Source organism: Triturus cristatus, chromosome 10, assembly GCF_964204655.1.
Source record: "Triturus cristatus chromosome 10, aTriCri1.1, whole genome shotgun sequence".
NCBI lineage: Eukaryota > Metazoa > Chordata > Amphibia > Caudata > Salamandridae > Triturus > Triturus cristatus.
Window position 1 is genome coordinate 951497248 of NC_140593.1, and position 24376 is coordinate 951521623.

The 24376-nt window shown below is 42.4% G+C and overlaps 1 protein-coding gene across 3 annotated transcripts in view; it reads left to right on the forward strand.

Moving 5' to 3' along the window:
* Positions 1–13107, forward strand: part of LOC146796295 (gap junction gamma-1 protein-like) — a 205883-nt gene extending 192776 nt beyond the window's left edge. For all 3 annotated transcript variants that reach the window (XM_085628805.1, XM_085628807.1, XM_085628806.1), the window contains exon 2: positions 702–13107. In XM_085628805.1, coding sequence (XP_085484931.1) covers positions 722–1963 — 1242 coding nt within the window. In that variant the 5' untranslated portion in view covers positions 702–721 and the 3' untranslated portion in view covers positions 1964–13107. The remainder of the gene's footprint in view (positions 1–701) is intronic.
* Positions 13108–24376: the final 11269 nt, after the last annotated feature.

A 24376-nucleotide genomic window follows, 5' to 3' on the forward strand; every position in this document is an offset into this window, starting at 1 on the left:
CATTTAATGTATTCAAAAAATGTCCATGAAGAATGTTGGTTTCATGTTAACTTCACTTCTGATCTGTGCTTAGTTATCTACTAATCTTAATATGAATATGCTGTGCTCATGACAAAAATGTTATTCTTAATCTAATTGTTGTACATGTGTATGATGGATGGGCACAAGCTTTATATCATATTTTTACCAGTGATGCATTGTAAGGGATTTTCTAAATTGTCTTTTTGTCTAAAGCTATCGTATGTTTTTGATCTACCTGAACCTAGAAATGTATGAAAAGTGATGGGTCTGCATCTGATGCTTGCATTTAGACTATGGTAAGGACAAAAAGGAATGTTCAAAGCCCAGAAAGCACACAGTTGTGTTTTCTTTGTCACAACCATGTTCCTTTTTAACAATTTCCGACCATAAGACATTTTAACTTCAATACTTATGGTACTTCATTGTCTCATAAGACATGAGTTTGCTTACAAAAATGCAATTCATTGCTTCCCATTGGTTGCAAATGTGGCCCACCTTAAAATGTTGCAAATTACAGTGGCCAATATCATCGTCTCTGAGGCCACGAAAAGCTTTGTTTTCTTGCCTTTTTACATAAATCTAGCAGACTGTTGTGATGGGTTCACAAAATGATTGTAGTAAACTGTATTTGTTTTAAGGCTCAAATTCCATAAACATTCTTTCTCTTCTATTTTTTCCAGATCATAAATGAATAGCCCTTATGACCAACATGAGCTGGAGCTTTTTAACGCGCCTCCTAGAAGAAATTCACAATCATTCCACCTTTGTTGGGAAAGTCTGGCTCACTGTACTCATCATTTTTCGCATTGTACTGACTGCTGTTGGAGGGGAGTCCATCTACTCTGATGAACAGAGCAAGTTCACATGTAACACCAAGCAGCCGGGCTGCGACAACGTCTGCTATGATGCGTTCGCCCCTCTCTCCCACGTGAGATTCTGGGTCTTCCAGATCATTATGATCTGCACCCCAGCTATTATGTACCTAGGCTACGCAATACACAGGATAGCCAGGTCTTCGGAGGAAGAGAAGAGACACAGAGCGTTTCAAAAGAAAAAGCATTATAGGCAGAAGTGGCATCATCGCAACTTGGAGGACCCCGGAGAAGAAGAAGAAGGGGAGCTCATGATCTACGATGACAATGCAGACACGGGCAATGCTGGAAACCAGGATAAGAGTAAAGAGCAGCAAAAGCACGATGGCAGGAGACGCATCAAGGCTGAAGGACTGATGAAGATGTATGTCTTCCAGCTGATTGCTCGTGCGGCCTTTGAAGTTGGCTTCTTGGTTGGACAATATTTTTTATATGGCTTTGAAGTGGAAGCCTTCTATGTGTGCAACCGAGACCCTTGCCCCCATAATGTGGACTGCTTTGTGTCGAGACCCACAGAAAAGACAATATTTCTTCTGGTGATGTATGTAGTGAGCTGTATGTGCCTTTTGCTCAATTTGTGTGAGATGTTCCACTTGGGTTTCGGGACCATTAGAGATGCTGTTCGCAATAGAAAGATGAATATCCTTAGGCAGCCTCCCTACAACTATTCCTATCCAAAGAACATTGCCTGTCCTCCTGAATATAACTTAGTAGTAAGATCAGAGAATCCCACCAAGATGCCAATTAGCCTAATGACCCATGAGCAAAGCCTAAAGTGCAATGATCAGGAGAAACAATGCACGAGCCCCGATGATAACATCCCCCAAGATTTGTCCACACTCCATAAGCATTTGAGGGTGGCTCAGGAGCAGTTGGACATTGTATTCCAGAGTTACAACAGTCATGTTAACGCACAGACATCCCGAACAAGTAGTCCCACTTCTGGGGGGACAGTGGTGGAACAGAACATGGCAAATACTGCACATGAGAAACAAGGCGCTAAGCCAAAAGCCAGTTCGGAGAAAGACATCTCCAACAGCAAAGACGGCAAGATATCTGTTTGGATATGACCATGCGATGGGGTTGTGGTTCTTCAGAAATTGTTTGTTGAGTTTGAAGCCCCTGTTGGCTCCTATGACGGAACAGGGATATCATCATCGATCAAATTGACTTTTGACCAGGCAGTATGGGAGCGATGATTAGATATCAGTTTTCCATTTTTGTAACAAGAGAGCGCGTCACTAATTGTCTTTACAAATTTTGCTGGGATTACTTGATGTGTGACGGGTGTTGAAATGGGATTACAGACGGCAAAAATGATGGAATTTTTATTGAAACCAAAATGCAAGAAGACTGTATATATATCATTAGAGTTTAATGGGGATTACTGTTTTGGGAGCATCCTGCAAATGGAGCTGGTTTTTGGATGCACAAATCATATTTAATTCAGGATGTTTTAGATTGGTTTGCCAAAGGTTTTATGGCAGCTTGTCCATTCTAGCTGAAAAACGGGGTTCAGATCTGCCTTACATCTGCAGAGACAAAAAGTCATCGAACGTCTGGAAATGAAACAGTAAACAAGAATGAATAAAGAAACAAACACACAAGTCTGGGTGCTCTTGTCCATTTTGACATGAGCCTTCACTCACAACACATAATGTGCTACCAGAGGGCCTCTTTAGTTGTCTGGCCAGGGAACAAAGAGGGTGTGTTGTATTGAAACCTGACTGATCTCTATCACCTTTAAGAGATGTCCCAGCAGTTCTGAGGTTCCATAGAATATAGGACTAGGCAGTTATAAGCGCTCTATGTGCTCCAGAAATTAATACAGTTATTGAGTGTCGGTGCTCTCCACCTGTCCTCTTCCATAATCATTGAATGGAACCCAACAGAATTGTACACAATTAGACAAAAGTTTATGTATAACCAATAATTGTCAATAAGGTGAATACTAGTGAAGAAGTAGGCTTAAGTTGTCTCACTGATCTGTTATCGAGCACATTCAAAGCTGATACATTATCACCAGCCGACATAGCTCTTGTGCATTTGAATTCATTTATAATGTGTCTGGAATTTATTACCTTTGTGTCTTAACTTTTGATTATTCATCATGTAGCTATGTCTGGAGGCACATCAAACTATTTGATGGGCCGATGATCAGTTTAGACATTAAGACCCCCGACATGGCTCAGTCCTCATTCAACAAGAACTATTGGACAGAGTAAAAAAGAATTAAGTTTATGGGAAACTGTCCAGGAACATGGGTAATCCAGACAAATCCCAGCATGAAATATTACAGTTGGTAAGGCAATGAAAACTCTAACTGCAGTGCCTGTGTTCTTTGATGGCATAGGTCCTTTCAACCAAATTTCTTGAGAACACAAGACCAAAATGCCATCCTTAGAGGCCAAGGATATTTAAAACTCTTCCTGTTTAAGAGATACAGACTTTGGAAGCCTCAAGCATCTGCCAAAGACTTCATACTTGCGAGTCAGAGCTTGAATGGAAATGAGTTATAAAAAGACGTTTGAATTTCCTTAATCAAGCTAATTGAAGTACTATGAGAAATAAACCGGACCCTATAGCATTTCGTTTGTGTGGATAGAAGGTGGAACACTTCAAGTTTCCCCATTTGTTCCTGCTCCTGTAACTGAATTTGTAATGGAAATAGCTGCTGCATACGGACTATATCACATAAAGTTTTTCTTTCCAACTTAGTCATAATTTTAGGTTTTGAAAAGTGAAACAAAACTGGTTTGTTCTATTGTTACAGTAGTGTGCAGAACCTTTTACTCTGGGAATTCAAATTTTGTGAAATTATAAAAAAGTTAATGGCAGCATGCTTCTGATAAAAAACAAACTAGGGTGTTTAAGAAAAACGCAAAAACAAAACACCTTTAGCCAGAGAACTCGTGAATAACGTATTTAATTAAAAAAATTCTCAAGCAAAAATATTTTTCTGAGCGCAAAACGCCTGCTATAAATGGAGTATGGTAGATTTGGTAAACTTCAGCTTTGCAAGGGGTGCACGAGAAAAGTTTCACAACGTCAATATAGAAGTTTGTCACTTCACCTTTCACCCAACCTTTCATTGTTGCCTAAGCAACAGAATTGGTGCAATATCTGCTTATTCCACTTTCTGGCAACTGTTTGCTAATCTATGGAAAATAGGCCAGACAAAGTTTAGATCAAAACATAACTATCGTGTTGTTTATTAAATAAGCAACATAATTACACAAACTCAATTTGTCACTATTTTTTGCCGCAATATACTATTTTGCTATGACTAGAACATGCTGTTAATGTTGTATGTTGGAACCACGCAGGCATTTACCACACCTGCCTTAACAACATGGTCTGATCCATGCATCTTTCACCGCATTCCTTTACCACACAAGTCATTACAACAAGTTGCCTTAGGGAAAGTGCTGGATTTTGGAATAGTATAATTTATTAATCCAACTCCAGTCTGCACAACAGTAGGCGAAGTGTTGGATTTAAAGTCCAACATTAGTCCAAAAACGCTTTCCTTACAGCAAGTTGTTGGAAAAACTTGTGTGATAAAGGAATACGTTGTAAAGATGCATTTGTGGGTAGAACCGCATTGTAATGGCACAGCATAGTTCGAGCCGCGTTGTAAAGGCTGTTTCTCTGCTGTTATTATTAGTTTCTCAGTTCTGTAATTCAAATCAAAGAATCACGTTTGTATCAGCACATTGAACATAATTTGGAGCCCTCACTGAACACTGATGATGAAATACTACTGTAATAGTCAAAACTAAGAACTGAAAAAACGACAAAAAAACCTTCCTGGTAGGAGGCAGGTGTCTCCATATTTGGTGTTCAATTTGCATGCATGGACTAGAGATAACGTGATTGATAGATTGCTGGGATTAATCTCAGTGACTGGATACATTTTCTGGACTGTAACCCGGGCCATGTGTGTTTCTAGCTCATTTATGCCATTACCAGAAGAAACCGTATGCAAATCAGTTTATGCACCGCCCCACAAGAGACCTCCAAATCGAACTGCCAATCCAGGTCCCCTCCAAATGGGAACAAAGGCACACCTCACATGTTTTGGTCATTTTAAACATTATGAACATTGTCAGCGAGTACAGCTTCAGTCCTATAACACAGTGTGCTTTGGACCCATGTGTAGGTATAATGCTCCCAGTTAGAGAGACTCACACAAGAGTGATGGATGGAATGCTTGAATGAATTAGTGTTCACGCCTTTGGGGAAAACAATACTTTTCTGAACTAGAGTTCGTCTGAATAATGTTTTGCATTACAATTACCTCAAATTAATGGTAAAGCTTCCTCCTCTGTTTGTCTTTTGTGTGTTCATAGCCTCTTTGAGGCAGGGGGCACTTTTGAGCTCTAAAACTTCCCCACTCACCTTTGTCATTTTTCTTTTATATTTTTATAGTTGACTCAACAGAAAGTCCTGATGCAAAGCCATTTTCAAATCTACCTTTTGTTTATGATGAATCCCTCATGGGCCCGTTGACTGAAGTGGTGCATCAGGTTACAGCAACCTGATGCACCTGCTTTTTGGTCCTGGTATTATGGTACATGGTTGTGAGGCAGCAATCTCGCTGGTGTTACACCAGAACAATAATAAAACCTTGACTGCCTTGTTCAGAAACAGGTATTTGGTGACTGTTAAAAGAATTCTTCGGCCAACCAGTACAATCTGATATACGGAATCATATAGTGAAGCTATAGCTAAACCCATAATGCAAATGAAAGAAATGCTCAAAGCCTTCCATTAGATGCCTCAGGACTGATGCATAACAATACCCAGACCAAAGCACCAACAGTCAACCGCATACATTTATTAAAGAATGTGTTTATGGGTCTCTTGGTCTTTGCAAAACCATACAAAATGAACTTGTAGGAGATCACTGGGATTTCCGTTCCACGCGGATCATATTACCACAAGGCAAGTGTCATTCTTCTCCAAAGAGACATTTCCAATATTTATTACTGGGAGGTCATTTTCTATGTGTTACCAGCAGGTCAGCTTTCAGCTCTCACAAAAAACACTATTATTAAATACCCTGTCTCATATGCCCACCATTTCATACTCAATATGGTCTTTCTTCTACTTTATTTTAACCCCACACAGCTATTCTTTTACATGAATATCATTCATGCCAGAATCCCTTATTTATGAGAGATGGGCAGTGAACTCTGTAATACTTTTCCTACCCTTGACCTTCTTACTGGCTACTGTTTACAGTCTGAAAAAGACTATATCAGCACCTTATATTCATAAGTACATTATATGCTTTATACTTCCAATACTAATATCACATCTAAAAAATACCTTAAAATGAATAACTAGCGATAAACACAAGATAGCTACAGAGCACCATTCCAAAAACAAAACAACACTGACACTGAAGCCAACCAGGTTTCCTTCACCTACACTAAAATAAACTTTCTAGTTTACTGGCTTCATTATAGCTGATAACAAGGATATATTAATTAGTGAGATACGCCAACACTTTTTGAGACTATTCCCCCGATTTTGGGAGTTCAAATTTCCGGCATGGAATATCCCTCCATCGGTTTCAGAGGGGGTAGTATTATTCCACACCCCATTTTTCCAGGCGTTGGAGTGTGATACCCGATTTTTACAGTCAGTGATACTGGTTGGAAAAATTAAATTAGGGTTGATTGGTGCAGCATTTCCCATTATTATTTACAAAGAGCAGCATAGAATGGTCACACTGCCAAAAACAAACCTTTCCATTTCCTCCGCTACTCCCCCACTCCCCTTAATCACCCCAACCCCATCCACAGGGCCCGGCATACATTACTACACGCTTACAGGAGGTGGTAAATTTATGTCTTAAAACCCCATGGAATATGGAATTCAATACGATTTTATGACTGAATCATTTGGTCCCGAACAGTAATTTCCCCATTCCGAGGGGGTGTTAACACTAGATTGCAATGACGATTTTAACTTTACCTCAAAACTGTGCAACCACTAAGCTGTGTCTTTATGTGCTAAACCAAGAATATTCAATTCAGATTGAGCATCAGTGGATTCACGCCGGATTGTCAGGATATCCGTAAAATTTACATTTATATATAATGAATCTAAATTCAACTTATTTACTCAGAGAGTGGCTAAACTGAAACTCTAGTATAGATCCACTCATTCTTGGACCTATATTTTACAGTTCAGAAGGGGATATAGACATTTACCCTGCATTCTATGGACTAGAATGGGCATCTAATATTTAAGCATTTAACCAGATCATTACAACCAAGAACGATCTCAAGAAACAGATTTAAGTGTATATTGCACTTTCCCACTGAGTGTTCAGTAATGCTTAGTGTCTTGATTTTGAGATAAGACTTGTTGGGTGGAGTAACAGAAATAATTTTGTGACGTAAACAGTGAAGTTATGGTCATGTCTAAGACTATGTAGGGTTTGCAGCATCGAGGCAGGTACAGGAAACCACAGCCTTCATACGCCTGGGTGTGATATTCTGCTTCCTGTCTGCACTAGTGCAGAAGTTAACATTTTCTCTCAATGACCATCCATCTTTGGCTGTCACCCCACAAGTTGTCCTCTGTGACCACAAACAGAACACAAGATCAAATCTTGACTTATTTGTATTGTGATCTGTTTCCTCCATGAGATCCTGGATGAATATGCAAAGGGATGGAAATACTAAGCCATGTAGGCAGGTAGATAAAATTAGTAGTTTGTACAATGTTGAAGTATCACTGTTGTGCCATTTCCAACTCTCTCCAACATGAGAATGACGTCTAAACCCTTTAACACCTTTATTTATGGACAGCACCAAGATCTCATACAGAATAATGCTGCATCGCACACTAACTCCTATCTTAATAAATTATCTTCTAAGAATATAAACCATTTATGGAGGGACAATGAAAATATGTTAACATTAAGCTATTGAATTTGTGGGGATTCGGCTGTAATGAGCAGACATGAAAAATGAACATACTTAAGTCCACTAAAGATAGCTCAATAGGGAATGGTGGGAGAATTCTAACGTTTTGCTAAAAAAAATCCACTAAGATTGTCCCTTGCAGTAAAAGAGGTCAATTTCATCCATATCACCACATCACGAGAACCGTTTTGCCTGTCTCAAATATTTTTATATAAGATTTATTCGTAGCTCTCCTGTTACATTTAAATCCCAACTTCTATTTTCCTAACCTCACTGTTTAGGAACATCAGGTCACCTCGATCTTACTAGTAATTCTTTGGCTGCTGCAGTTTTCAAAACTGTGTTATAATGGGACAAATTCAAACATGAAACCAATTTTGCACTGTTTCACTGAGGCGCTTTTTCCTTTTTGTTGGGACATCAAGTTTGCATTATTCCTTGGTTAAAAGATTCTGCACACTTGGTCATTGTTTCTGAAGAGTGTAAAAACAGGTCCATTTGGTACACAATACTTCATGGACGTCTAGCCAAAGTGAGCCTCTGTGGTATGTACAGTAGGAACATTCAAGATGTCATTTCCTATTTGCTCATTTTCCTAAAGCAAGCTTGAGCCCTTTGATTTAGACAATATGTGAAATGGTGGTCACAATTTTGGCATCTTTGGTTCTAAGCACACCACCAGGAACTGTGTCCTAAATTTGATGGAATTATCTCTCACACTTGCTGTGGAATTCATTTTTCCAATAATTTTTTCATCAAAGACTAGCCATCTTGACCTGCTATTCATGGTCATGACCATGTGCAAAAAGTCTGTGACATCTTCCAAGATCGGTCCATTCATTGAGAAGCTTTAAGATCAACTCTTTTCTTGATCGAGAAGATGCGTTTAATTTTTCGTCTTTACTCTCATCAAGTTTTCAATGGCATAAGCTTCTATGGCTTTTAATAAAGCCTGCAATTATCTAGAGGCATTGGTAAATAAAAACAAAACTGAGTTGGACATTTCGGGACCAATTGGCAATCATGGTTTCCCATTGCAGAGTATTCAGTCACATATGGTGTACCAGTGGAGAAGGACTGCATGATTAAGAAGCCACATTAAGAAGCGCTCAACTGCAGCGCACAGTCTTGAGGTTATTGTTGAACTATTCACGTCCTTGGCATGTCACTGCTCTTTAAAATAATCCGAACCATTGATCCCTGTTTTGAAATTGCATTTTTGGGTGAACTGGTGACATTTGCCATCAACTTCACGTATCACTGGAACCCCCTTATCCACTTTGATTATGGGTCTGCTTTAGAAAATAATTAATGAACAAATATACCAGGGGTGCATTATTTAGTTCTAAGTATAAAAATGACCTCTGAGCTTGCACAGTTTCCTGTTTACAAAACGTGACACATTTTAAACCCAGTTCAGCATGTGAAAGGCTCAAATGCCTGGGAACATCAAGCTATTTGTTTATATTTTTAAATTGCAATAGCCACAAATATTTGAGAAATAATTCAAATAATTTTATGATACATGGTTACTACTATGCGCTGCTCCAAATATTATTTTTCCCCCACGTTGCTTGCCAGCACCCTCACCATCTATGTTGCTTTCTCACACCCAGGCCCCTTCTGTTGCCCTCCCCCAACAACGTTTGTGCCACTGATTTTTATTTATTTAACTAACTCGATAAAATAAAACATTCATTGCGTCATTTTGTAGGCACGCACATATGTGGCGCACATGATTACAAAATGGTGCAACTCCCACATCATAGCACTATTCTTTTCACTTTGGTTTCTTTAGTCATACTGTACAGCATTGGGGATGCTGTAAAGCATGGCTGAAAACCATTGGCAAACACAATAGGTCCAAAAGGCTAGATTTATTGCATTTACCAATGCTTGTTAAGTGTGGCCCAGAGACAGCTTAAGCTGTCATTTCAACCTCATTTTTTCCATGAAATTGATATGAAAATTAAAAAATATTGGGCTGTCAGTCAACCCTCACCATTCATTGATATGTTCATGTGTCATTCATATTTAGCCTTCACCCACTACAGCATATACCGTAAGGCAATGGGTGAGCCCACTTCATCCATTGGCACCTTGCACTGCAAGTAACATTTTTACAGTGCCAGGACACCCTTTTCTGGACAGAAGACAACTTCATAACCTTACATAACATAGCATTTTGCCTGATCACATGTTCCTAGCCCCCTGAAAAAGACGGTACTTTAGTGGCAGGGCTGGTGTGGTTTGGCAGCTCGGCCCCTGCTGTATTTTTATATTAAATAAATATATAAAATAAAGCATGCATGCTTTTCCAAAGCTTGTCTCGTCGGCTTTGTCGGTGATTGCTTTTGAGGTATTTAGGTGCAGATGAGGCTCGGGTGACTCTTTAAGTGCTTACACCTAGGGCTAGACTCCATAGCTCTCAAAATAATAAAATGTTGTTGGAATTTCAGCATAACCACCTATTTTGCTCTAACATTTGCACCGACCAACCAGTGCATATTTACAATTTGATATAAAAAAAAGTGATGGATAGAATGCTTGATTTAGTCTCAGCCACTGGTAATTACTCAGGCTGTATCCAAATCCATTGTTATTTTCCACACCGTGCCACCTCCGTTTGGATCCAGCCATAGGCAAATCAGTCTTGACCCTGCTCCAGTGGGAACAGTCCAGCCCAAACTGCCAGGCTAGGCCCTACCTGAACTACAACACAAGCAACCCAGGACACGCTTTGCCCTCATTTTATCTCATCAGCCAGGTATAGCTTGGTTCCAGTGACACAGTGTACATGGGACGCACGTCTGCAATGCAATGAAAATTGTCAGCTTTATTAAACCACATCCGCTCCATAGTGGAATTACCACGTCGGAAGTTCCATCAAGTGGCGTACGTAAATCGTGACTTGCGGTGATATTGGTAAATCTGATTTTTTGTAGGATTTTTTATGCGCCCACTCACATCTTCATAAGACTAATATTTATTACCGCCTACTTGAAATTTGTCACTTTATAGAAATGAATAAGTACAAGTGGAGTTTTGTATGCACGGATCTCTGTCCCAGCTATTTTGCATTTTCGTAATACTACTGCGATTCCATTAAACTGTTATATTTGAGTATTTGAGAATTAGAGACTTAAGTATGTGTATCCACTTAATTTAAGCGGAATAAATATCTAAACCAAGCTGTATAACAAGTTGTGCCCGCATCCCTGTCACGTTTCCTATTTAAGTGCAATGACCCACTTCATCTGTCGCCCACATTCCACTTGACTGGAAGTACTTGAACTTTAAATTAAAGGCTGGAAAGCCTGCCTGTGCTGTATTAATGATGACATGTTTTTATACTAACCCACTTTGTTTTAAGAACAATAAAATGCCACATATCTGGGAATAAGTAAACATTTTTAAACGCACATGCTAAATCCAACATGTGGATGAGCATTTTTAAGTCGTTTGTCAGAAAACTTTGCGTTTACATTTCTGTTGATAGCAATAAAGTAGATTTAAAAATGTTTTTTCAGAAGAGTTGATGTTATGTCCTAGGGCTAAGAACGTTATTCATCCCTTTTTTGTATCAGAACAACATTCTTTTCGTTTTATGGTTAAATTTTTTTCACTGCCAAAACCTAAAAAAATTGTTTCTTCTTCAGATGAATTTATGCGCATTCCTGCGTCTGAGAGTGCACTGTCTTGTTTTTCTCAGGGGAGCTAACACCAACGTGAGCATTTTTCTGCATTCGTGTGAGGAACTTCTGCTCACACCAAGAGTGTTTGTCTGAGCAAGCTCTGAAATGAAGATTACCTGTAAGTAACCCAGTCTTTCTCTCCCCAGTCCTTACCAATTGAAGCCATAGTCAAGCTAAAAGATTATCTCAGTGTCTAAACCGTGCCAAAAAATAAAAACACATCTCTGAAAAGAAAGGTTTGTTTAAAAGTAGGTCCAGTGGTCTACTGGACCACTGTATCTTCTTAAACAAAGAAAAAATATTTTTTTTCTTTCTAAACAAAGTCCTGTTTCCATTAAGGGAAACGGACTGCATTTAAAAAGCACAGATTGCTTTATTAAAACGCAGTCATAGACAAGGTGGTCTGCTGACCCAAGCAGGCCACCATCCCTGTGATAGCGCTGATTCCAATGGGTCGCAAATTTCGACCTACCTCATGAGGCAGGTCGATTTGATGCCCACTAGGAGTCGCTCATTTAAATTTAAAACTTTCATACATTAGTAATTGCGATTTCCAAATTGCGATTCTGGAGAAATCAGAATTTGGAAATCGCAATTACACATCTTGCTACACAAGGCCCCTGGTGTCTTTATTCCCGACTGCTCTCTGATGGGCATGGCTTGTTACACAATAGTGACTTCTAACCTTGGCACTTGCAGTGACTGTTTTGATCACTAGAGGGAACTGGCAATCAGTATGCTGCATGCTGTGTTAGCACTGCACATCTCTGCATGAATGTAAACATTCACCTTTTAGAGAGAGCAACGCATTTGGTCGTATGTTACATACTAGGTAAGAATATTTTCAACTCAGCACAGTTCAGCAGCACATATTCTAACCCCACACTCCCCCAATCACATGGTAAAGCTTAATTTTACAATGGCCACTCTAAAAAATGCAATTTCCTCCCTCACCCAAAGGATGACCCAAGATAATTTTCCCCCAAATCAATTTGTGTACTTGATATTTTACATTCTCTGCATGTTACAGATTTTCTGTACCTATAATCAGATTGTGCACGTCAGAGTACCTTTGAGACAATACAATGGCATGGCACTCTTCAGTGCTTAATTTGAGCAGGTGGTTTCCGATACTCGGCACCGCACTTAAATGTCAGCACTGGCACTTATGACAGTCTTGCAAAACAAGGAGAGGGGCTCAATAAAGTCCAAAGGGATAGAGCACCAATAACTGTTTAGTAAAAAAGATTTTTCTCTTTGAACTAAAAAATAACACCACCGAAACGCGTCGACGCATAGATTTTTTGGTATAATTTGTTTTCGGAACAGAACCCCAAGAGACTAGGGCGCATTGACACCGGACTGCTTCTGTCAACCGAAAGTACAAATTTACACATTTAAGACACAATTTTGGTGTCGGTTTTGTTTCCTCCAACCATATTATTGTCTATATGTTACTCTGTCTATTTTATTTGCATCAGAGGTTATACTTTATAATCTCTTGCTTTCTTGATATGAAATCCCCTTTTATTGTATTCCTATAGTTGAGGCTTGATTTTTAGCTCATGATTTGTGATTATTCCTATGCAATTTAACAATGAGTTGTTTTTAATTTGTCAATAAACTTCAACTGATATTTTTTACTCAAGTTAGGTGTTCTCCATTGTTAATTTTCCAACATTTCATGTTAAGTGTTTACCATTGTGGCTGTGAGTGTGTAATTGGATGAATGCAATACGTAACCTTGAGGTGGAAAAAGGAAAAAAGTTTTTTTATTTTTTAGTTCAAAGAGAAAAATCTTTTTTACTAAACACTTATGACAGTCTGCCACATGGTGGCGCTGTTTGCTTAATTTAGAGATGAGCACAAAAATATTTGTTACGAATTCCATACATATTAAAAATGACGAATACCTGCCACACAAGCACTTCTTACAGCTTTGGGGGCCTGGAATAGTCTGAATGGTCACACTTGTAGGAAATTGATGGTTGGTAGCTGTATTGGTAGTGTTACTGGCAGTGGCAATGGGTGGTGCAGCTGCAGTGGCCTCCTGAGGGGCCTGGCACGTAGTTCTTTAAATATTAAGCACTGGCCCTCTTTGTGGTATCAGTGAACCACTTAATAAAGTTGCTAGCTTCATGGCATCTCCCACCACTTAATAGCTCATTGGATACTAGTGCATTCTGTGGGTGCATCATGGGTGTAACCAGTTAGGCTGCAAACTATGCATGATCAATGGTATATTCATACCATTTCACCAACATTGAATGCTTCAAGGTAGCTTGCAGTAGCGGCCAGCTTTAATCGTGGGTGGGGGCGGTGGGTCACACAGGGATGGGGGGTAAATTTAATAATAAATAAAATTAAAATGTACCTGTCCGCTGGCCGGGTCCCACATTTTCTCTGCTCTGGCTCCTGCCAGAGGTAGGAACAGGAAGCAGGCAGCCTCCCTCCCCTCCCCTAAGCCAATCACAATGCTGCAATGACAGAGTTGTGATTGGTGGGGACACCGCCCAGCCAGGGGCTTACGGGGAGACCATTTTGTTATGTTATAACTATTTATATAGCGCACTAATACCCATAGGTGTCTAGGCGCTTCTGGTTCGCATACTGTGTTAGAGAAACTAATTTTTAAAAAGCCATTTCTTGAAGTGTTTCCTAAATTCAAACAGGAATGAAATCTTCCTAAGAAAGAGCGGAAGAGAGTTCCATATCCTAATAGTGCTATGTCTGAAACTCCTCCCCCCCCCCCAGTTCATCCTTTTGACTCTGGAGGTGGCCGAACGTAGCGGTCTGCTTGGTGAATACCAGCTAAAAGCATCCCAAAGAAATTGTGGACCTTCTCTGTAAAGTGCCTTACGTGCAATGCAGAGTGCCTTAAATTTCACACGCTGGCCAACTGGCAGCCAATGCAACTCCTGAATCCCAGCCCTAATGGACTGGTATTTGGGAACATCCAGCACTAGTCTGGCGGCGGCATTCTGTACCGCTTGCAATTTTCTGAGAAGATTGGACTGCAAGTTAATGTATAGGCCATTACAGTAGTTCAACTTTGATAAAACCAGGGAGTTCAGAACCGTTTTTCTGGTATTTTTTTGAATGAACGAGAACATTTCACGCAAGGTTCTGATAGTGAGAAATGCGGAAGACACCACCTTCGAAATAAATCTGAGACTTAAAATTAAGCTTCTCATCTATAATGATCTCCAAATTTTTAGCTTTGGCTACCGGTGTAGGAATGGGGCCCATGGTGTCTGGCCACCAAACTGGCGAACATAGAGGGAAAAGCTTTCCAAACAGCACCACCTCAGTTTTACTAGAGTTTAGCTTCCAAGCAGTGCCTACTGATCCAGTTGCTCAGAGAGACCATGCAGTCATGAAGTTTGATGGAGTAGTTAACATCCTTGTCTATAGTTGAGATGACCAACTGGGTGTCGGCGGCATACGAGGTGGGAATTAGATCAAAACTTCTGATCAAAGGTGCTAATTCAGACACATAAATATTAAAAAGCATAGGGCTCAACAAGGAGCCCTGAGGCACCCCACAAGGCAGGATAAAAGGTGCAGATTTAAAATCCCCTAGATGAACTGTCTGGGTTCTATCTGATAAAAACGATGTTAAAAGCTAAAGGGCCTTTCCTCCTAAACCTATGGTCTTTAATCATTCTATCAGCAAAGTGTGGTCCACGGTATCAAATGCAGCGGACCGGTCGAGAAGGATACGAGCCGCCGACCCTCCACCATCTAGTGCAGTGCGGATTTCCTCTGTGGTCTTTATCAGAGCTGTCTCTGTGTTATTACATGCCCTAAATCCACACTGACTGTGGTCTAGAATATGGTTGTCTGAAATGTAAGTGGAAAGTTCCACATTTATAATTTTCTCTACAATTTTTGCAGGAAGCGGGAGCCTCGCAATAGGACTGTAATTGACCGGGTCCATTATGTCCAAATTGTTTTTTTTTAATAACGGCAAAATGCAGGCCTGTTTCCACATTGTTTCTCCATGTAGGCTCCATTGAAGCCTGCATGGAGAAAGGGCAGAGTGGGCATGACTGGTTTGGGCGGCCTTAGAGGGACGACCAAACAGTCATTGCGCCCTCAGGAGTGGGCACACCACATCACTCCTCCCCTGCCCAGCCCTCTCTGCAGAGTAGCCCGCAAGCCCTCAACCAAACTGTTCTGCTTTCTCACAGTGTGAGAAGTAGAAACATAAAATCGTAGTTATTACCATTTTATGTTTCTGCTTCTAGCACTGCGAGAAAGCAGTGGAGCGACGCTCCTCCGCCCTAGTAGAGGAGCCGCCTCTGGTAGCTTGGTACAATTTGCCTAGGTTACTTTGGATAATAATCATGCTATTTTGATAACACTTTTGAGGTTAGGCCAGCTTCATACCATTACAATAACATACACGTCACTATGGCTTTGTTAATTTTCACCAATATAGCCGGATTCAGAGTATCTTCATACAATTTCAATACAATATGCTTCATAATATCTTCACCCCATTTCACATGGTGGGTAACTTCATAAAATTTGAAAACAGCACAATTCAGTGTATTATTCTACAATTTAAATGCTGCCTGCTCTGAGATAGTGCTGTACCATTTGACCAAAAGTATCTATCTACACACAATTTAAAAACTGCATGATTCAGGAAAGATTTGCACCATTTCACCAACACGCCATGCTTCAAGGTGCCATCATACCCTTTCTACACTGCATGCTTTGGGGTTCCTGTTGGACTCGACCCTTCTGGCAGGTTCACCCCTGAAACTTTTTGCTTTTTACTGTGACCTGGTGTTAGTGATTTTTGGCTTCTGCGCACTTTACCACTGTGTCCCAGGGTAAAGTGCGTGCGTGTAGTGAGGTTGGCCTGCCCTCCCATAGGAATGCATGGGGGAATGTATGTGTCCCTGGTAGTTCCTGATGCATGGGGAGTGCAGTTGCGAGTTTGTTATGTGCGGACTCGTGTGATGAAATGCTGCACGATGATGTGTGTGGCGTCAATGTACCTAGTGTGGAAGTGCCACTTCTAGAAGTTGGCATTTCTGGGTGCAGTGTGAGATAAGTGCCTTGTCTGGCGATTGGCTGGCTGAGGTCGTGTGATGGGCTAGGGAATCCCCAGAGTCAGGAGGAGTCACCCAGTTGTGAATGGGGAGATCAGCAGCCAGATTGGTGGGAGGAGTACACCTAGGACCTGAATAGGGCTGGGCTTTCCCCACACAATGCTGGCTCTGCCCCCTGTGGTGCGACTGATGACCCTGGCCTGTTCTGTGAATAGGGAGAGGGGCTGAGCAAAACAAAGTGCTCAGGAACCAGTTGCAACTGGTTCGCCCCTTCCCTGCACCTTGAGACAAAGGAAACCTGTGTATAAAAAGGGGCTGTGACCCCATGTATGTTGTTCTCTGCTGATCCTAACTTGAGGGGGGCCTGCTGCTGCTGGGCGCCAGGAGAGACCGCCACTAGGGACTGGCTCTCTGCTGGAGGGCCCTGTGAACTGGCCCCTGGGCCCAGTCTTTGCCCCCCTGCATCTAAAGCCTTTTTCTGGACCTTGCCTGAACCTAGCGCCTGGAAGAGCGCTTTATTTTGCCTTCTTGTGAGAGAAACGCTTTATTTGTGGCAGTCCAAGGAGGCGCTGTGGAGGACGGTGGGTGCCTGCTGCACGAAGCTGCACCGTGTGGGATTCCCCCTATTTGTGCCCCTTTTGAGCGGGAGCCCACCCCACATTGCGGTGCTCTTGCGGGTGCCTACCCCGCTTATTTTATTAGTTGCCTTTGAAACAAAGGCGGGAGCCCACCCCGCCGTTGTATTCCTGGCCGCGGGTGCCCACCCCGCCACTTTATTTAATTTAAACATAGGCGGGAGCCCACACCGCTCGTCCGTGCTGAAATCACCGCAGCCGCCCGGGACATCCAGGAAGCCAGGCAACCCACGCCGAGACATGGGCGGGGCCTGGCTCGGAGCGAGGGAAGTCCGTTTTCGGGCTCGCTAGCCGGATGCTGAGCCCAGCCGGAGGAGACGCGCAGAGAATCCACCGAAGAGTCGCTGCTGTGGATGGCGGGGCTCCCGTAAACTGAAGAGAGCCCCGCAAGTGCAGCAGCCGGTGGAGAGGTGAGGCACATGGCCGGTGCCTGCCTCATGCGTTGAAGTCCCCGCATTAAACGAGACCACACGCCAGGAGCCCGGTAAGGACAGGGCTCGGGGTGGTTCCTGTCCGCATTGAGTCCCCAGAGCGGGACTCCAACGAAGGGGGCCTTTTATCTTGTTGAGTCCCCCGAGCGGGACTCCAACGTTTAAGGGGGCATCATTGTTAAGAGCCTAAAAGGCTCCAACGACGGGGCACAGTTGTTCAGAGCCCCGAGTGAGGCTCCAACGTCAGGGGCATTTCTTGTGGGAGAGCGGCCCCGGATGTCAGCGGGCCGCCCCCGAGACTGAGGTTCATTTTCCCGCTGCCCCGCCTGACAGTGGGCAGCGGCAACGCTTTTGGGGGTATATTTGTTTTAGAGCTTGCGGGCCCCAACGAAGGGGGCATTATTGTTCAAGAGCCAGAAAGGCTCCAACGTTGGGGGCATTATTAATCTAGAGCGCCACATTTGATTTAAAAGGCACAGTGGTGCCCATGCTCATTTTCCCAGCTGCCCAGCACTTAGCGGGCAGCTGCACCGTTTAGGTTGTGCCCCTTCGCGCTTTGGCTTGCGCAGCCTGTGCAGTCCAGCCCTGGCTCGATGGACAAAGGGCGTTTGATCCCCTGAAAGGCCAAGTTGGCCTAGGGACAGTTTTTCTGTGGTACATATGTACTTTTGCGCCTGCGCAATGCCTTTATGCTATTTTCATTCCTAAACTGTGTTTATGCCTAGGAGATTGTTTTGCTAGTAGAGATTATGCTAGTATGTGCATGGTTCCCTGCGTGATGTGTACCTAAGGTGTTTTAGGATTGCGTAGGGTGTACTTACCTGTTACCAGTGGTTACTGGTTGTGCGCTACATTTATTATTTGTTCTACATTTCTACATTTACAATTTGGTGATTTGTGATAATTCTGACAGTGGTCCATGTGGCCCTGTCTTGTGTAAATAGTCCCCTGTAAATTCCGCCCAGTGCCAGTTGGCACAGTGTCATTTGTGTGAATATTATCTATTGTGTTTTGGTATAATACAAAGAATGGAGCGATAGATGCAAGCAATGCCACCTCCAACTTTAATAGGTCTATCAAGTCTGATAATGTCATGTTCGGGAGGGACTAAGATGTCCAGAGTTGGAGAGGAGGTGTCATTAAGCCAGATTTCAGTTAGAATCAGGAGGACCAGTTCTTGCGTGAGGATGAGGTCAGAAATATCCGCTGCATGTTTCAATGTTAACCTGCAGTTGAGAAGCATCGATTTGATGTGCAAATTAGTTGCTACCGCTTCTAGGTGTGAAGTGGCAACAAGTAGTAGGTTATCCTTGTTCACAATTCTCACGTTAACACTGGATTCTCTAAACGGGTTGGAGGGAATAGTTTGAATGTGTAATGGTGAAGGTGAAGACACACTGTGAGAGCTGTTGTAAGATACAAGTAGGGAGAGAGTGTCATCATCAGACAGATGGTGAGTAGACCTATGGGGCCTGGAGTGGTGATTAGGCAGGGGCTGTGTTTTCCAGAGTGGACTGAGCAGGTTTTCAGAAGACTTAATTTTCCACCAGCAGTGTTTATCTATTGCAGGAGGGCTGGGTTGATTAGTCTCAAAGGTAGGATAGACCTTCCAAAACTTCTCCATCTTCAAACAGAAGTGTAAGAGGGTCTGCAGGCTATCTTTAATAATTTGGAGATCATGCTTGAGGTCAGCCAACTTATCCTCAATGTATGGCAGGCTAGCATTGTCAGCGGCAGGTCTAGGAGTAGAGAGACCCCTCAGGGAGAGGGGTGTTGGAAGGCAAAGTGAGTTCCTCATAGGCGCGTAGGTAAGTATTGAGGGAGGGGACGGGATCCTGCTTGAGGTCAGCCATCTTATTCTCAATGAACGGTGGGTTGACATTGTGGGCGGCAGGTCTAGGGATAGTTAGTAGATGAGACACCCCGGGGGAGGAGTGATGGGGGGCAAAGTGGCTTTCTCCTGGGTGATGAGGTAAGTAGTGGGGGGAGGAGACAGGATGTTACGGGTTAGAGGATGGAGCACTGGAGTATGAGACTGGGTGAGCGGTAGGGGGAGTTGGCAGATTTATTTCCTCTATAAGTCTCTTAGATTGAGGGGCAGTGTACACAGATGGGCAGGAGAGGACGGTGGAAGAGTATGGTCTCCGTTGGAGGGAAGGAGTAATAGCAGAAAGGTGGACACTAGAAATAAGATTCACCAAACTATTGTTGTAGGAAGCGTGAGCAGAGTGAGCATTGCGTTTCAGCCACATAAGTGAAGAGGGAGATGGCAGAATACTCATTTTGGTATTTAGGCAGACTTGAGCTAAAATACCTGGATTAGGTTTGTTGGCATTGAATTCGCCATCTGTGTCAGGAGACTGGTCATGCCGGCTCGGGGGGACGGGTGTGAGAGAGAGGCAGAGGAGGTGGAGAAGGATGACACATGAGATTGCGCACCTGAGGGGAGACTTTGATTAGGAAGACTAGCTGGGACTATATTATCCAATGTATTTTTAACCCTCATAAAGATACTGTCAAACCGATTTCGGTCAGAAGCTTGTATAAAGATGGTTCCTTTATTGTAGAGGGATATAGCAATATCAGCATTGAAGTCAGATGAGGGTATTATGGTTATTCTGAAACCATGAGGGGGTTTTCCTCATTAGTTTGGAACCAAGAATCGATGTCAAGTCTCTTCTACAATGGACTCTTCTGGTAGTGTAGAAAATTAGGTCGTTAACCACAACACCCTTTGACTTGCCGAAATAGGCATAAGAGATGAGCGTTTCAGGGAATCGTTTGAGCAGATTGTGTTTGAACATCTTTGCCGCTTTCTTAGAAAGGTTAGGGAATAGGCAATCTCAAAAGCTTTAAGACCTACCTGTGTCAGGTTGTCATAGGAGCTAGTGCTAGTTAGTGCCATGGTGGGGAATAGATGCAAAGCATCCGGTGCACTGTATATTGCTTCACTACATCAAGCACAAGCACCATTCCAAGATGGCTTCTACTAAAGTGAAACCAAGTGAGAGGTCCTACCTTTCTTTAGTACCCTGGACTGTACCCTGGACATTTAAATTTCAGCGCAAAATCACTCTACAGATTTTGCACCCACTTAAACATTTCTCCAGTCCTGCAGTTCGTGAAACAGATTTCTCTCATGAATCCAGTTTTTCTTGTAACTTTTCACTCAGCAATATAGTGACACCCTGGTGTTCCGCTTTATCTTTTGCTTTCATTTGCAAAATGTCTTCTTTCTCCAATTCCAGCAATTCATTGTTGAAAGATGCACACTCAACACACAATATGTTTCCTTCTTGTATAAAACTGAATAATCGTTCTGCTGCTGTCTTCGCTGTTGGAAAAAGTTTTTTAAGTAGACGACTTTCTAGAACACACCTTCCCTCTTTTGAAAGAACACCTACCCTAATATCCTTCGGAATATTTCCATATTCAATGTAAGATGCTTGTCACATATTCCTAAGTAATTCTTTGTATTCAAAATGCAACCAAATATTCACCTTTCCAATGCTTTCCAAGAATTCCTAGTTTCATCGTGGAGCAGTGTTTTGAACACAGGCTGACCCTTCACAGGTATGAGGTGCAGTAGATCTCCAAAAACAATGAAATGTTTTCTTTCAAATAGGACATCATAATCCAATCTCAAACGGTCTTGCATTCTCAAATGTACAAAGGCAAGAATTAAGTTTGAGGCCATGCTCACCTCATCGATGATTAGAAGTTTCAACTTTTTTAACTCTCTTGACACTTCATAACCAGCTTCACCGGAAAACATTTGGTATTCCGGTTTGTAGTCAGGTTCCACAGTCAGCATGAGAAGAGGATGTAAAGTAATACCTTTGATATTGTGTGAAACTAATCCAGTAGGTGCTGTAACAACACCTGATACATTACAGTCTGTAGTGTTCTGTAGAAAAGCAGTAAGAACTTGTATTAAGAACCTTTTACCAGTACTAACTTGACCACTGACATACAACAGTAGCGGCTTAAATGTTGAACGAGGCCACTCTTTCCTGTCACGAAGCAATCCATGCTCAGTTGTAGCTTTCACTTCCATATATATATATATATATATATATATATATATATATATATATATATATATATATATATATATATATATATATATATATATATATATATAAAATTCACTGAAAAAACCATAGGTTTCACACAAGTTATAGTTAGCTGTACATTTCACTCGTAAAAAACCAATGAAATTCCACGTTATAGTTAGTGCAGGCAACTATAACTCACGCGACCGCAATCCTCTGCTGATGACATATGTGTCTTTATGAAAAAAAAAATTTGTAATATATGTATAGCTAAAATTTAATGGAAGAAGACATGGGCAAATAAGTGTCTAAATACAGTATTAGCATCAGCAGAGGATTGCGGTCGCGTGAGTTATAGTTGCCTGCACTAACTATAACGTGGAATTTCATTGGTTTTTTACGAGTGAAATGTACAGCTAACTATAACTTGTGTGAAACCTATGGTTTTTTCAGTGAATTTGCAAGGTTTTTTAAATGCTAATTCGTAACTGTAACGTGTGTGAAACCTATGGTTTTTTCAGTGAATTTGTACGGTTTTTTAAATGCTAAGTTACTTTACGCCGTTCGTGCCGTGCGCGCCCACTTCACGCAGTTCGTTCCGTGCGCCCACTTTACGCAGTTAGTGTGCTACGCGCACCGCGTGCCCACGTTACGCTGGATGGGCCATGTACACACGATGCGCTTCGCGCACCGTCCGCACACGGAGGACATATTATGCGCATCGTTGTGAAAGGTTATCTATTAAATGTTCATCTGTTACATTTGCCGTGCACAAAAGGTGCCCTGCAGGCACCGTTTGCACACGGGGGGGGGAATATGTGGAGTTTTTTTTTTTTTAATTTTTTTTTTGCCGTACGCGTACGGTAAGCGCATTCGGCGTTTTTTCAAAAAATATTAAAATTTAATTTTTGGCCTTGAGGGTCCTTCTGGGACACCCTGACCAAGGTTAGGGGGTCAGGAGCTGTCAAGCCTGCCCCTTTTCATGTTATCCAACTTTGTTTTTCCTCCCCCCCCTCAGAGTGCGAGAGAGAAAATGGCGGCCGACACTTCCTGGTTTCGACCGATTCGAATGTTTACTAAGATCTAACAGCCAATCAGAATCGCGCTCGCGCACGGCCCCGTACGCGTACGGTAAGCTTACGGTGCGCGCTCGGAGCGCGCTTACAGATATATATATTGATTTAAATGCTATTTTCTTAGGAAATACTGAACAGATTTACACCAAACCTACAAAAGACACAACCTTGACCTGTAGACAACCTCTCTGCCAAATTTCAAGTAACTCTGTTCAGCCGTTCGGGCTGTAGCTGTGTCTAAAGGTCCTATGGAAAAATGCATGGGGAAAACACGTTTTGGGACCCCCCTTTTTTCTCAGCCCCCGCTTGATGAATCACCCCGAGACTTTCAGGGTAGGAGCGGAGCGGAGCGCCCCATTAGTTTTGAAAATTTTGCGAGGATTCGTCAACCGGTGCCAAAGTTATTCAAAATAGAATTTTGAGATTTCCTATGGAAACACGGTCCTAACTATAACTACCTACTGGCGACCGCCAGTAGGTAATATATATATATATATTATCTACTGGCGGTCGCCAGTAGATAGTTATAGTTAGGATCGTGTTTCCATAGGAAATCTCAAAATTCTATTTTGAATAACTTTGGCGCCGGTTGACGAATCCTCGCGAAATTTTCAAAACAAATGGGGCGCTCCGCTCAGCTCCTACCCTGAAAATCTCGGGGTGATTCGTCCAGCAGGGGCCGAGAAAAAAGGGGGGTCCCAAAACGCGTTTTCCCCATGCATTTTTCCATAGGACCTTTATTCGAAGGTACAGCCCGAACGGCTGAACAGAATTACTTGAAATTTGGCAGAGAGGTAGTCCTCAGGTCAGGGAAGTGCCTTTTGCAGGTCTGGTGTCAATCTGTTCAGTATTTCCTGAGAAAATAGCATTTAAAAGCATATAAATATCTATACGCGCGCACCGTGCGCGAGCGAAATTCTGATTGGTTGTTAGATGTCGGTAAACATTCGAATCGGTCGAAATCAGGAAGTGTCGACCGCCATTTTGTCTCTCGCACTGAAAAGGAAAGGGGGAAAAAGGTGGAAAACGTGAAAAGGGGGCAGGGAAGAGAGTTCCTGACCCCCTAGTTTTTGTCAGGGGGTCACAGAAGGACCCCCAAGGGGGGCTGGCGTTGCTTTCCTACCCTACGGGGATTATATTTTTATGTGAAGTGGGAACAGCATCCACTTGGTTAAAGAACAATGGAGTCTGTTTGGCAGTATATGGAACTACCTGTACCAGCATGCCATCGCGCCCACAGGGGCGGGACTTCGTATTCAATAAAATTCAGCTGTTCTTACATTGCTTGTGTCCTGCTTCACGCCGCCAGTGATCAAGAGCTCATGGGAGCTCGAAACGCGTATGGCCATTAGGAAGACAAGTAGCCTGCCACCATGCTGCCGCTTGCGAGGTGTTGTGCGGAGCCCTCTGTGTGTGGTGTTCTTACTGAGGACAACTTTGGTTTCGTGTTTATACGGTTGGTCCAGCCGCAAGAATGCCCTGGCTGCGAACAGCGGTTCCTGTGTGATCGGAACCACGATTGCGCGTTGGGCAGAGGGTGCCTCATCCACTTGGAAACTTGACAGCTGGAAGGCAGTGCTG